Source organism: Bactrocera dorsalis, chromosome 5 (assembly GCF_023373825.1).
Source record: "Bactrocera dorsalis isolate Fly_Bdor chromosome 5, ASM2337382v1, whole genome shotgun sequence".
Classification (NCBI taxonomy): domain Eukaryota; kingdom Metazoa; phylum Arthropoda; class Insecta; order Diptera; family Tephritidae; genus Bactrocera; species Bactrocera dorsalis.
Genome location: NC_064307.1, coordinates 4,454,021 through 4,467,778, shown reverse-complemented (window position 1 = coordinate 4,467,778; position 13,758 = coordinate 4,454,021). Strand labels below are relative to the sequence as shown.

The 13,758-nt window shown below is 31.3% G+C and overlaps 4 protein-coding genes across 6 annotated transcripts; 2 read left to right on the top strand and 2 right to left on the bottom strand.

The window, feature by feature from the left end:
• The first annotated feature begins 72 nt into the window (after positions 1-72).
• LOC105226502 (nucleolar protein 12) lies at positions 73-1,113 on the top strand. The gene is made up of 2 exons (XM_011205393.4): positions 73-228; positions 310-1,113. The coding sequence occupies exons 1-2, from the start codon at positions 188-190 to the stop codon at positions 950-952; spliced, it is 684 nt and encodes a 227-aa protein (XP_011203695.2). The 5' UTR covers positions 73-187; the 3' UTR covers positions 953-1,113.
• On the bottom strand, positions 1,028-5,560 carry LOC105226503 (ubiquitin carboxyl-terminal hydrolase 36). Its single transcript, XM_011205394.4, has 4 exons — positions 4,771-5,560; positions 3,903-4,618; positions 1,952-3,673; positions 1,028-1,823 (listed from the first exon to the last, which is right to left on the bottom strand). The coding sequence occupies exons 1-4, from the start codon at positions 5,102-5,104 to the stop codon at positions 1,485-1,487; spliced, it is 3,111 nt and encodes a 1,036-aa protein (XP_011203696.2). The 5' UTR covers positions 5,105-5,560; the 3' UTR covers positions 1,028-1,484.
• Positions 5,561-6,478: 918 nt separating this feature from the next.
• On the bottom strand, positions 6,479-10,035 carry LOC105226504 (claspin). Of its 2 annotated transcripts, XM_011205395.4 has the most exons (10): positions 9,846-10,035; positions 9,554-9,679; positions 9,413-9,483; positions 9,203-9,361; positions 8,629-9,141; positions 8,333-8,564; positions 7,512-8,269; positions 7,192-7,450; positions 6,811-7,137; positions 6,479-6,752 (listed from the first exon to the last, which is right to left on the bottom strand). In XM_011205395.4, exons 1-10 carry the CDS (start codon positions 9,906-9,908, stop codon positions 6,642-6,644), a joined length of 2,619 nt encoding a protein of 872 aa, XP_011203697.2. In that variant the 5' UTR covers positions 9,909-10,035; the 3' UTR covers positions 6,479-6,641. The 2 variants fall into 2 exon arrangements, with proteins under 2 accessions (XP_011203697.2, XP_011203698.2); XM_011205396.4 differs by lacking the exon at positions 9,846-10,035 and having other exon boundaries at positions 6,480-6,752; positions 9,203-9,345; positions 9,554-9,621.
• Positions 10,036-10,568: 533 nt separating this feature from the next.
• On the top strand, positions 10,569-13,700 carry LOC109579554 (RING finger protein vilya). 2 transcript variants are annotated; one of them, XM_049458783.1, is made up of 4 exons: positions 10,569-11,234; positions 11,405-11,556; positions 13,196-13,422; positions 13,489-13,700. In XM_049458783.1, the coding sequence occupies exons 1-3, from the start codon at positions 10,857-10,859 to the stop codon at positions 13,359-13,361; spliced, it is 696 nt and encodes a 231-aa protein (XP_049314740.1). In that variant the 5' UTR covers positions 10,569-10,856; the 3' UTR covers positions 13,362-13,422; positions 13,489-13,700. The 2 variants fall into 2 exon arrangements, with proteins under 2 accessions (XP_049314740.1, XP_029406134.2); XM_029550274.2 differs by having other exon boundaries at positions 10,579-11,234; positions 13,478-13,700.
• The last annotated feature ends 58 nt before the right edge of the window (positions 13,701-13,758 follow it).

The following is a 13,758-nucleotide window of genomic DNA, read 5'->3' as shown; positions in this document are numbered from 1 at the left end:
TGATGTACTCGCAAGAATGATAGATGTACTCATCATTCTTGATGTACTCGTATATTGTGAATAGCAACGGAATTTATTAAGCATTTGGATTAATCGATTTTTCCAAAAATAACCAGCAAAATTTATCGATATTTGTAATATATTGGTTCAGACTGCGGTCGAGTTTATAAAAAGTAAATGTGCTACAATGAAGAAAAAAGAAATTGTGTTTGATTCACTAAAAAGGAAGTTAGTACATTACAAATTTATTTATTATTATAGATGAGCTTTATGTGTATTTATATAATAATTATTAACGTTTTTATACAGAAACTTTTTGACTGGTTTCCAAAAACGAAAAAATGAACGTCGAGCTCGTGCCAAAGAACAACTTGAGCGTGAAATTAAAGAGGAACGCAAGAGGATCAGAAATGATATTAAAAACAGCATGGCAAATATGAAGAAAACATTTCAACCACTTGTCCTGGATCCCGAAATAGAGGAAAAGGTACTTGAAAAGGAGTATGAAGACGATGAGGTCGAAATAAATGTTATAGAATTGGCACCAGGAAATAAAAACTTGGATGAAGAAAGCGATAATGATTCTAACTCAAGCGAATCCACTGACAAAGGCTTCCATATAAATTCTATACCAGGAATGGAATTGAATGTTGAATCAGTAGAAAAAGAAAAGGAGAAGAAACCCAAACAAGTAGACAACCCATTGTCAGAGTTAGGAAAAATAGGAAACAAAAAAACGTTAGATAGATTAAAGAAAAAGAAAGCATTAAAAGAATTTAAAAAAAGCAAGATTTTCAAACAAAAAGAACGAGCGGATAAGAAGAAACAACACAAAGCTAGACGTGCACTGAAGCATAAATCTAAGTCAAACGAAAATGGTACATTTGGAAATAAAACTAAACATAATCGGTTCAAGCGAGGCCATTCTTCAGGACGAGGAAAACGGAGATAGTAATATACCACATATAATCTTTAAATCGGGCGAAACTTTCGTATGCTGCTTTCAGCATTAAAAAATCAGATACACTTTTATATATGTATATAATAATATTTATATTTTATTTTAATTGAAACCTTAAAAAATGATTAAAATTTCATCTATTGTACAATATAGTCTTTTGTTCACAATTTATGTGGAACTTTCAACTTCAGTTGTAAGTAAATAACTATTGTTTATTATAAAGCAAGATTAATGACGGAAATTATAAGTGGTGGTACAGTTATATAATATGCAGTATCCCGAAGAAATCGCAAAAATTTACAAGTAGGTAATGCAATTTCCCCTACACTATTAAATACATTCCTACTTAATATTATATACTTTCTGCACTGTGTGCTATTTTCTTATTTTTACTTAATAAATATTTTTTACTGCGTCTCTGTCGAAGGATAATTTCTATTCAGCTATTTTAATCGAGCAGTCACTTAAGTTATATTGAAAAATAATTAATATTTATAGTTATAGAAATCATTTTATTGCTATGTTATGAGTTCCGTCGTGTATAACTGTTATTCAATCTGTGATTATTTCGCTTATAAGACATCGCAGACATTCGCTGGAACTTTGAATTGAACCGTTGAAACTTGAATTTGCTGCGTTGGAATTGATGTCGAACATATCCGCTATAGTTTCTATTTGTGGCCCCGCTGGCTCTCCAACGTCTTTGATTTTCTTGTTCTTGAAACGGGTTACATCCCGGGATTCGATTATCCAAATGTGAAGACTCTTCTTTTTTAACTTTTTTCTGACGTCCACGGTCGATTTCAGCATCTTCATCGTTATGCCAGTCGTGTTGCCGTTGCTGTTGAGCATCTATTTCCACCTTTTTTAAGATAAATAAAAATAATTGGTGAGATTCAAAATTCAAAAACAATAATAAACATGTACATAAATATTCAAAAAGCACTAAAAACTATTCATATATTCTAAAATCCTCAAACAAACGTTTACCTCTTTAGATATTTTTGTTTGTTCTCCCTTCCACGAAAGTACGGGAACTCCATAACCGCGATGGGACTGCTTCAACAAACCCGATACGGAATCTTCAGTTATATTGCTACATCTATATCCATTACCGGCAAAAGTCTTTTCAGACTTCACTTCTGATTTGGGCTTCGGACGTTTATTGAACGTATCTAATGATTTCTTGGCGAATGGGTTCTTAACATTTTTTAAAACTTTTTTCTCCGGCGGACTGATACACGCAGTCACTGGCTGCAATGTAGTAACTTGCCATAAACCTGTTTTCGTTTTAATAACAGGTGGTGATGGTGGTGTAGAATGTGAACGTACAAACGGTGGACGAGATACACTCGATGTCACTATATTATCATCACGTTCTTCCTCATCGTGTGATGATTTATTTATGAAATCCTCATCCTTGCTACTAACACATTTCTTTTGATTAAAAATTTCATCAAATATATCAACTTTATGTTTACCCTTTGAGCGATTGGTATTTGTTTCGTCTGCTTTGTTGGTATTCAAATCAGTTTTGCATGTGATTGTTTGCTTAGGAGCAGGATTGCAATCATTTTCACTCAAAATAGCCATCCTTTTTTGCTTTACATTTTCCATGGTTGCGATAGTGTTCTGTGAAGGGCTATCTATAGGTCGTTTAATAGCACTTTTGACATCTTTTTTTTTCTTTTCATTCTCTCCCGAACCTATTTCTGACGCCGATTCTTCATCGGTTTCAGATTCATACGGCACAAGGCTCTTTAAAGGCGTGATTGAAATTGCAGAATATTTGGCAGGTTGATTTAAAGTTTGATTTTGAACATCGGATAAAGTTGGCATACTTGGCAGGCTTCCACTTGCTTTATGTAGCGGTACCAACTCTGAACCTTTACTACGCTTTTTTTCAATAGATAAAGCCACATGGTTATCGTTAGTTGATGAGTTTAATTTTTTCTCCACATCTTTATTATCATAATGTTTTCCTTGCAAAGTACTAGTGTTTTGCTCCGAAGGTCGTTGAATAATATTTCTATTTTCTGAATGCAATGAGAATTTGGTTGATGGTGAATCACTCGATGTCAAAGGTGTGCTAGTGGTTTGAGATTTGAAATTAAGCTGACGGTTCACGGATAACTTACTAGATATGGATCCATTACTAGTGGACGGTTTATTAATATATGATGGTGATGATTTAATACCTCCGGTGAATAAATTACTGTCAAGATGTTGTTGTGAATTTGTTGAACTACTAATTTCCGAGGGGAATATATTTTCATTTTTTGTATAACCATTTTGTTTTTGTGAATTTTCCTTAACAACTTCACTTATGCTGCTTGGCTCAGTATTACTTGGAATACGCTGGTGTTTATCTATTTCATAAAATATAATATAAGCATTGGTATTGCATACATTCTGTACAGAAACTGGGCGAACATAGCTATCATCGTAGTTGTAATAAGAGCCAGTTTCGGTCAAACCAATGGCAGTGTAATGACCACAATGTTGTGAAGCTCCTAAATGGGTAACCATAGCAACTAATTTGTAAGTTAATTGTTCTCCGACTTCTTTTCGAGAAACAAATTTAGATAAGTCGATTCGTGGTTTGATTGTAATTTGTTTATTAAGCTTGGTACCCATAACTGAAAACCGTTTTAACTGTATGCAAAGCACAATTGGTGCGCGCTCTAATGAAAATTGTTTGGTAGCAGATACCTAAAAATGTGGAAAAAATATGGAATTTATGAGACAAATATTAATAGATGTGCAGAACATATTTATACAAAAACTAATTTTTATTAAATAAAATTAATAATAGATTGAAACTTAAATAGTTATTTATATATGTGCATACATGTGTATGCCTAATATAATATAAAATTTAGTCAACTTGTTTCTCATTTTTCTTAAAATTAATTAAGAAAGAAACATATCACATACTCACTTTTTTTTTGCAAGATTCGCATTTATATCCCATATCTTCAAGACGTTCTCTGGAAAAGTAGCCTTCTAAGGCTTCTTCAATTGTATCTGCTTTTCTTATATCTAATAGTAAATCTTGAAAATGTTGGAAAGTTACAGACACATGCCCACATGCTAAACATCGTACAGCAGATTTTAAATAACCCCCCAGGATCTGGTTGAGCGGTGTGGTTTCTTTGCTATATTGGTCTAATTCTTTGTAATTTCGAAAACGGGTAAGGAAACACTTCTCCATTGCCTCCACTAAATATCTAAGAAATTCATGTGCATCCTCTTGTCTGCCCATAAGTAGGTGTTTACAAATAAACTTAAGTTTTGAATAAACCAAGTATGGGCGAATCGCTGATTGATTATTCTGTGATGCCTCCAAAGTTTTAATCATTGCACAAATTATGCAATTCTCCGAGGAATTGCATTCGTCTATATGTTTGGCATCTGAAATTAGCCAGTTCGCCATAGAGGGTACATGAAATAGGGCTTGTAATGTGGAATTTAGGTAGCATGTATTTCCGACATTCATCATACCGACTCCGACATGCCACTTACGTACTGAATTTTTCCAACCAATTATAACATTTTCTCGTGGATATAACACTCGCTTTGGTTGTGGCAACTCGTTAGGATTTTGTCGCTTTGGAGTTCCAACAGCACCATTCGGCGCTGCATTAGTAATTGAGTCTGTTTTGGATGATGAAATATAATTATTAAGTAATTGTTTATTTTTGTATGAATTAATTTTTTATTAGTGACAAATGGGTGCTCAAATCAATATATACAAAAACTCTTATTGTTTGATAATATATGTATGTATATATGCACTATCAACTTACCATTTTGTTCCGAATTTTTCCCAAGAGAGAGGTAATCATAGTTTGAATTTTTATTAGTTGTATTAGCTTTTAATATATCATATTTTGATTTTAGTGCGCCTAAAACAGATTGACCGTAGTTTGTTACCTCCTCGTATTCTATTTTCGATAGTAACACACGTTTTGCTGTAACAGCAAGTTTTGCTTGTAGGCATCCATCATCATCGGCATTGTAGTTGTCGCCCACACCTCCTGTTTTACAAATGTTTCTACCATTGCTTGAATACCCATTTCCCAGTGATTCCCGCAAAACTGCGCTAACGTTAGCCACTGGTTCACACACTGAAACTGGCATGGGTATAAAGTAGATTTATGGCGGAATTCCAATTTACACAGATCTAATCAAACAGCCTTTTAATGACTGCCGCTTATATTTGATGTAGTCAATTTTTGTTTTAATTACAACTTTACGTCGTAAACGAGACCTTTAGCATTTGCGTGTCTGTATATTACAGAATGTATACCCAATTTTTTTCTGGGTTTATCAAATTTTCTCTCGATAACACTTTTATGGAACTTCATAAAACATCACTTGCTCTAATCAAATTTTTATTTAAATTAAAAATATTAAAAACAAAAGCGGTTCATTGAAGTTATTTTTAACAATTCGAATGCGCTTTTCCGATTTTGCAAATGTCGAAAACTTAGCCGCTGTGTGTTTTGTTTCCAATATATTTTCCCCTATTGTTTCCGATAAAAACGCGACAAAAGCCACATGCGTGTTATTCAACTATACACGATGGTATTTTTAGCATTGCCAGATAAAATTATTATTTCTTAACAAATGTTTAGAAAAACGGGTACAAAATTCAATATTAATTTTAGAGCAATATACTACTTTACAATTTCTGAATAAGTTCGAACTAAAATATATATTCACATGATAGCTCTAACTTTAAAGAAATTACAACTAATGCCAACGGAAATGGCATATAAAATATATACCTGTATACTCTGACGTTGGTGGTTATGAGGAACAGCTGATTTGGTTATTGTATGAATTCCACTTCATGATTACAAAACACCTAACTTTATGCTATGGTTTCGGACACTCAGAATATAAATTACTTATACATGCTTCAAATGTGGCTTTTTAAATTTAAAAAACTTTGTTTTCAGTATATAAGAAATGTTGAAAGCGTGAACACCTCATTAGTGATGTTTTCACATTGTTACGGCGCGTAGTTGCCACATTTTTTCGTACTGTCATCCAAAAAAGAATATTTGTGCAGAAATGCATTGATTTTGAAAGGGCTTTTCTCTTAAACTATTTCAGCTTTTACACTGCAACCAAGAGTAACAATATGAGAATATAATGTATTTTATAAAAATTTTAACAATAAATTAATTTTGATATGAAAGATTACAAAAAAATAAAATACATCGCTTTTAAGCAGCCAAGCAAAACTTGTACACTACCTTGGCAACACTTTAAATGTAATTATCTATTAATTACCGTTATTTTTGTCTTGTATTATTTAAATATAATCAAAATGTATTGTTTGTTATGCGAATTTATTTTATGTAGTTGTAGTTTTTGAAGAAAAAGTCTTGAATAAACAAACACCTAAAAATTTACAGGCTTAGGTAGTCAAATAATGTCAGGAGAACATAATTACCCATGAAATAGGCAATATTTTCCAAAAAATATATCCTGCACCACCTTTCTGTAAATTTTTTTTTTTCGTTCGTTGTGTGTAAAAAACTTTATTTTAAAGCAAAAGACTTTACCAATTTATTAAATGTGTTATACTACTATATATAGCTTATTTGTGCATGTGTTTTCTTAAATTTAAATCAAGTAAAAATAATGTTATGGACAAAAATAAAATTTACAATAATTTATCTATTAAATATTCCCCCTTTTTTGTTTCGGTTTTAGTCTTCTTAATAATTTTGGTGTCGATACCTCCATTCGTATCATCGGCTTTCCTTTTTAAAGTCTAAGATAAATATGGGATAAACGTTAGATATTATATGATTAAGGCTGTGATATTATACCTCATGTTCTTCAAATGTTAACGTAGTAAAAACAAATTTGTTAGAATTTGTCGTTTTAACTCCTATTTTGTCTGGTGACGTATTTACATCGTTGTTACTGCTTTTAACCGAACATATTGTTCTCGATAAAACCTTTTTATTCCTTAGCAGAAATGAGCTTCGAGCTTTGGCGCTTTCAGATTTGATAAGTTCTTTCGATATCAAAAATGGCGACTTCTCTTTTTCTTCAGACCCATCGACGATAGATTTCGACATATTTACCCTTGTGACATTTCTAATATCATTTATTTTGGAAGTAACATCCGAGGTGCTCGCTTCTAAGACATTCTAAAAATAAGTTTTTTTTTAGTAATACCTACACCAAACTTATGAATAACATACTTCATTTAAAAAATGATCCTTTATCGCCTGTTCGCGTTCAAAACGAATTTTTCTCCATAAATGCTCGTTTTCATCATCACTACCTTCTTCTTCCGGTTTTGTTTCTGTGACATTGTTTTGACTAATTTCAAGGTTGAATGAATTGTCTAAATTTTTCCACCGAAATTTACGTTGTCGTTGTGCAGCTTCGTCTTCATCTTCAAATAGAATTTCTTGCAATTTATGTACTTGCCGCAAATCCTCATCTAACATTTTACGCCTAGACATTTGTCACCAAATTTATATTAAATACAATTCGACAAATTACGTTCAATACTCACGCGTGTATTTTCCCTAGTTCATCTCTTATTTCCTCTTTGTCGAACACATCTTCGTCCCCTACTTCATTCTCGTATTGATCCAAATTCTTTTCGTCTTCATCTGCGCTACCCCAATCGGATTCAGAAAGCTCTGCCTCCCTTTCGAAAAAGGTTTCTGCTTTCTTTAAGCAGTCTTGCTTGGTCAGTTCCACAGTTATTTCATTTTCTTCTGAGTCATAATCAATATAAGTATCAGGTTCGTCATTAATGGAAAAATTTTTTTCGCTTGTGACCTCATTTGTGTCAGGGTCGTCGGACTCATCAGCCTCATCATCAGAGAAACCCAATTTCATTTTGGATTTCTTTATTTTCTTTGTAAACTTTTTAGTTCGTATATTTTTACCACTTGAATGTGGAGAATTTTCTTCACTTGATGATAGAATTTCTTTGTCGATGGTTTCATTTGGTGTATTAGTCGGTTGCGTTTCAAAAGTGCCAGAACATAAATTTATTAATTGATCTGCTTCCTCATCTGGATTACATATTTGTGTTGCGGGTACTTGACTAATGACTGATGGGTTAAAATGTTGGGATTCATTGGAATCATCAGAGTCAATTTTTAAGAGACAATTATTAATTGTGCCAACGTCTGACGGTTTAGAATCCCAGAGAGGTGTTTGGTTTTTATCAACCGCATCGTCTTCATCATCAACCTCCGAATGCTCTTCATGTACAGATTCTCCGTCGGTCTCGGATTCAGAGTTGTCAGAGCTATCGCGCTAGAATGAATATTACGAATCGATATAGCATTTATATATAATACTTTGCAAACACATTCTTACCGATAGTTTATCCTCGCATTCCATATAATCTTCAAAATATTCAGGATTATCAATAGCATTCTTCGTATTATTTTCCTCCATTTGTTTTTTCTTCAGTTCTTCTCTACGCTTTTCCAAGATGATGGACTTCAGGTTGTCTTTCAATTTTAAAAACGATTCTCCAGGTTTTTTATTCGAATAAGTTTCAGCTTCATCAATTAGAGTATTTGTTTTACATTTCGTTCTTTTAATTCTACAAAGATATTTTTATATTCTTAGATGATGAAAGATAATAAATTCACTTTTGAACCACTCACCCAATAGTGTCATTAGTTTTAGGTTTATGGCAAGTGTTCGTTTTCATAAGTCTTTCCAGCAAACTATTAGCCCTGCTAATTGTTTTAGGGGTATCATTTTCAGTCGATATCAAATCGAATGTGATGTCCTGTTTTCCGTTTAATGTAGGACTCGCCTTTAATAGATGAGTAACTTTTGAATTTGATTCTATTGGAAATTCTGTCCTTTCTTTGGACATCAATGTTTGATTTATGATATTTTTTAAATTTAAGTCCTTAGCTATATCACTTATATTCAATTTTGGAAGCTCTACAATTTCCGTAATTACAATATTCGACACATTTTCATCTCGACATTTTTCATTTTCATTTGATTCGTTGAGTTTTTGTGAAATGGTACTGGCTTCATTCCTTGTTTCATGTTTACTATTAGAAACTTTTTCCTCACAATTGCTGCCCTTCTGTTTTGAATCATCGGTGTTATCATCTTTGAAGAATTCAGATGCTTCTTTGGCTCTGTCTTCCATTAATTTCCTATATACATAGAAGAGATTCAAAATAAAACTGTTTCTTTTTTCTAATATACATGACTTACGAATAAATTTCTAATTCTTCTTTGGACATTTTCAAATTTTTTGATCTTCCCAAGGCTTCCGAAAAACAGTTCTCTTTGGTGGGTTCACATGGTTTGATAATAGTACGCCGACTTAGAAATTCCTTCAACGTATATTTTTTTGGCTTATGGTACGGAATGCTATACAATTAAATGTAAAAAATACGGTAGATAAAATCTCAGTGCTCTTACCTAAATTGAGCTTCTCTTTGTAGACGCTGTTGTTGGCTTTGAATGGTTTGCTTATCAGTTGGTATCGATGGCTATAAAATAAATTTTTATATCAATAAAGAGCGAAATATATACATACACCCTTATTAATTTTAATTTTACCTTTTCCACCTGTTCCGGAACATGAGAAATATTTTCTTCTTCCACTTTGTGTGTTCCTTCATCAAAATCAAAAATATTATTTTGGTCCTCTTTATTTTTATTGTTGGGGTCATCATCTTCTATCTCCTACATATTGATAGAAATAATTACATTTATTGTTTTGTTTTATAAACATGTCATTATATGAAATTATAACGTAAAACCCCTCAATTCACACTATTTTCTACAAAATGTGTATGTTTTTGTTCGAGTTAGATGTTTTTAATGATATATTTTTATATGGATGTGTTACCTTAAAATTACTTGAGCTTGCAATGTTATCATCATTGCTTTCGTCAACCAGAGTTTTCTCCATTTTATTTCGATATTCCACTTATAGTTCTTGTTTTATTGCCTAATTTTCCTTTTCGAGTGCTCAAACACATTGAAATGTTTACTAATATTTTCCGCACACTCAGCAAATTTCCCGCCTTATTTCACATAATACTTTACCGATAAAATTTAATAATCGATAACTATAATAATATAACATATTAAGGTGATTCATTAGTTTTTGGCAGCTCTTAATATTACGTATGTAACATTAAAATGGAATTTAATATCATCTTATTCAAAATAAACTTATAAAATATAAAAAACATGTGTAGATGCACAGTTTAATTAATGAAATATCGACTTTCCGCGTCAAAACAATAAATAATATTCATAAATATATAAATAAATACTTATAAACAATAAGCAATATACATAAATATATACAATTCAGTTAATACATAATATTAATGTTGCTTATAAAATAAATGTATAAATTTGGTTAATATTTCTGAAACTGGTTATTGTACAACATTTTGCTTCGGTTTGCTTTGCATCACATTGAAAACTTTTTATAATAACGTACTTTGTTTGTGTAAGTTCTTATAAAACTTTTTTATCAATAAAATCATAGGTCTGCAAGAAATTGAAGCCGAATTCTATCGCGAAGCATTAAACCAGTACGAATTCGGTTCGGTTAACAACGAAGTCTCTGTTGCTTAGCAATGCGTAAAAAGATGAGACTTGCCCAATATTTTGCTTGCCAAATAATCATACAAAAGAATACATCAAACTTTGCTGTCAAAGCAAAAGTCTGAAGCAAAGCGAAGCCAAAGTTGTATGTGAATCAGGCATTAGAGTAAAAATGCACAAACCAACTGTGATATTTATCTTGTGTAAAATGAGCTTAACAAATGTTAACGGACATCATTTATACAAACAGTTATAGAACCAGTTACATCTTTAAATTTGAATTACTGAAATAAAAACTATGGAGAGAGAATCGTTCGATGATCTTAATACAAATTCAAATTTAAAATTGCCAAAAGATGTGGGTTTATATTGGATACACTGCAACCGTTGCTTAGAATTATATATACGTAAGCGAAGGAGAATATTCTTGCTATCTTGTAATCATATGATATGCGAAAAATGTACAACAACGCTCGCTATTAATCATATAAATGTGTCCAGTGAAGTAAATTGTCCAATTTGTAATAAAACACAGCGTTATCGAGTATTATGCAACGTTATGCCAGCACATGCAAAAGAGCTTTTAAATCCTGAACCATGGCGTGAACCCAATGAACGCATCTTGAATTTTCAGACAAAACAGCGAGAAAGTTTTAAAATAGGGATGTTTCGTAAGGTATGTCACCAAAATGAAAAATTAATCCTCTATTTAATGTAGAAACTAATTCTAAAATTAATGTAGTTTATAATTTTTTTTTTATCGCAATAATGTTGAGCTTTAATGAAATGTAGTTTATGATAGTATTCATACCAAAATACAGTTATATTTATTTATTTAATTTTCAGCGAACTGAAATGGAAAAAGTTAAAAGAAAGTGTAATGCTTTGGAGATTAATTCAAAGCAGAAATACGAAAAATACGAGCAGTTGCGATATGAGCGTAAACAATTGGAAAGGGAAGTACTTAAAATAAAGAAATTTGAATTGCAGCCGAAAAGGTTTGTATCTATAAACAAATAAAGTAAATTAGTAAAGAGTAAGGAGTAAGAAATGGCTAATAATCAGAGTGGTAAATTTTTTTACTCAAAAAAAGTTTAATAATGAAAATGTTAGAACTTGAAGTACGCAAACGTGAAAAAATGGGATTACATTTTTTTTTCAAATTCGATATTTGAAGTTTAAAATTAAAAATAAATTTTAATCCGATTTCTTTAATTAATTTTTGTTTTAATCCGGTATGAGGTAGTAAAACTAGAGTTTAATTCAAATAGTAATTCAATTATATTTACGAAAGCTTCAAGGTGTTTATTAATTATTTATTAATTTATATGTGCACTTAATTTAAAGTCAAACGGACTGGAAAAATTTGCATCACCTTGTGATTTCAAGTATAACTTTGTTAGTGTAAATCATGTATATAAATATGTAACCAATATCGTTATTTATATAATAATTTCATCTTAGAAAGCAATTTCGCTTTAATCAAAGTAATTTTTATTGTTTTGATGATTTTTTGTGTCAGACAGCGTACGAGGTGTGTTCAAAAAGTAACGGAAATTTTCGTTTCTGAAAAAAATTGATAAATTTGTCTACTTTAAGGGGTTACATGTGTTTGGTAGAGCAAAAAAATTATATTTTCAATATTTCTTTCTCTTAAAAAATGAAATATTTTATTTAAACTTATTTTTTTTTACAAAGATTTTGTGAAATTTGCAATGAAAAATATTCAAAACTCGGCTACGATGTCATCTCCGTCAGTTTCTCGGAAAAAAGTGTCTCCGAGTTGACAGCAGAGCTTCTTACAGGATCATCAAATTAAGACCATAAACTAGGTATTGGACGAAGGAAAAACAAAAAAGTGTGTGTTTTTGCGCGCACATTTCGATAAAAAAATATAATTTAAGTAATTTGTTTGTTTGTTTTATAAACAATTATAATTGAACCTAACCTTCGTTCAACACATTGTAAATTATATCTCGAAGACCTGTGTAAAATTTCATCAAGATCGGTTGAGTATAATTAAAGAAGACAATAAAAAATGTGTTCGAGTCGTGAAACCCCTTAAAGTTGTCGCCTTCGAAATATTTTAGTTATGCCATCACTTCTTAAACTCGATTTTTGTGATAGCCTTTATTGGTTCAGCGATGCGCTTTTAATGTCACCTATGCTCGTAAAATGACGGCCCTTCAAGGTTATCTTTATTTTTGAATACAGGAAAAGGAGCACTCAGCCTTGTCTGATGAATATGAAGCATGACACATCGTTACAGTATTGGTTTACGAACAAATTCTTTGATCCATTTCTTTTAGCTCAACAAAGAGAGGAATGAATACAACGAAAAATTTTATTGTATTTCAGTTGTATGTATATCGAAATAATAAAAAAATTGACGATTGGATTCTCCAATCCCACAAAGCTTTAATTTTTAAATTCCCGTTGTTTTTTGAACACACACACATATCACTGCACGTTTGGTGCTTAAGTCTTTTGTGGATGAGAAAAATTCTGAAGTATAGTTTCAAAAATAATGAAAATAATTGCAATTTGTAAAATCTGAATTTTCTTTCATATTTTTTCCAAGTAAACATTAAAATAAAAGTTCATTTCATTCAGCTTTTATTTCTTTTTGAATTTCAGTAAATATTTTCAAACAACAGAAGGAGACATTTCTACCAATGGTATGTTCAATCTTAATACCTTTACCGGAGTTAAGCGAGCAAACACTAATACGCACCCCCGTATAAGTGGTCATAATATATCACATACAGCGCTAAATAAATCATTTTCATTAACTATATTTTAAAAAAGTTCCTATGAAATGTTATTAAAAATCTGGAATATTACGACTTAGATTTTAGGAGCAGGTAATATTTTTCACATTAAAGGTAATTGTATTAAATCAATGTTTTTTGTTTTTAGCAACTAAATAGCAAGTCCATTTCCGAAGTGAATCGAAGAGGTGTCATCTTATTGGCATTATTGGACTTTAACTACGGAGGACTTATTCCACATTACAATCAATACATTTGAGTTCTTAAACTTATATACGTATATATTAGTAAAATTACGTTTTAGAGACTGTAAGAGATATAAATATAAAATGAGATATAAGTGTAAAATAAAGATTTTTATAGTGACGTAAGTTTTGTTTCTTGTGATAAAGTTAAACAACGCAACAAATAATCGGTTACTTTTAGCAA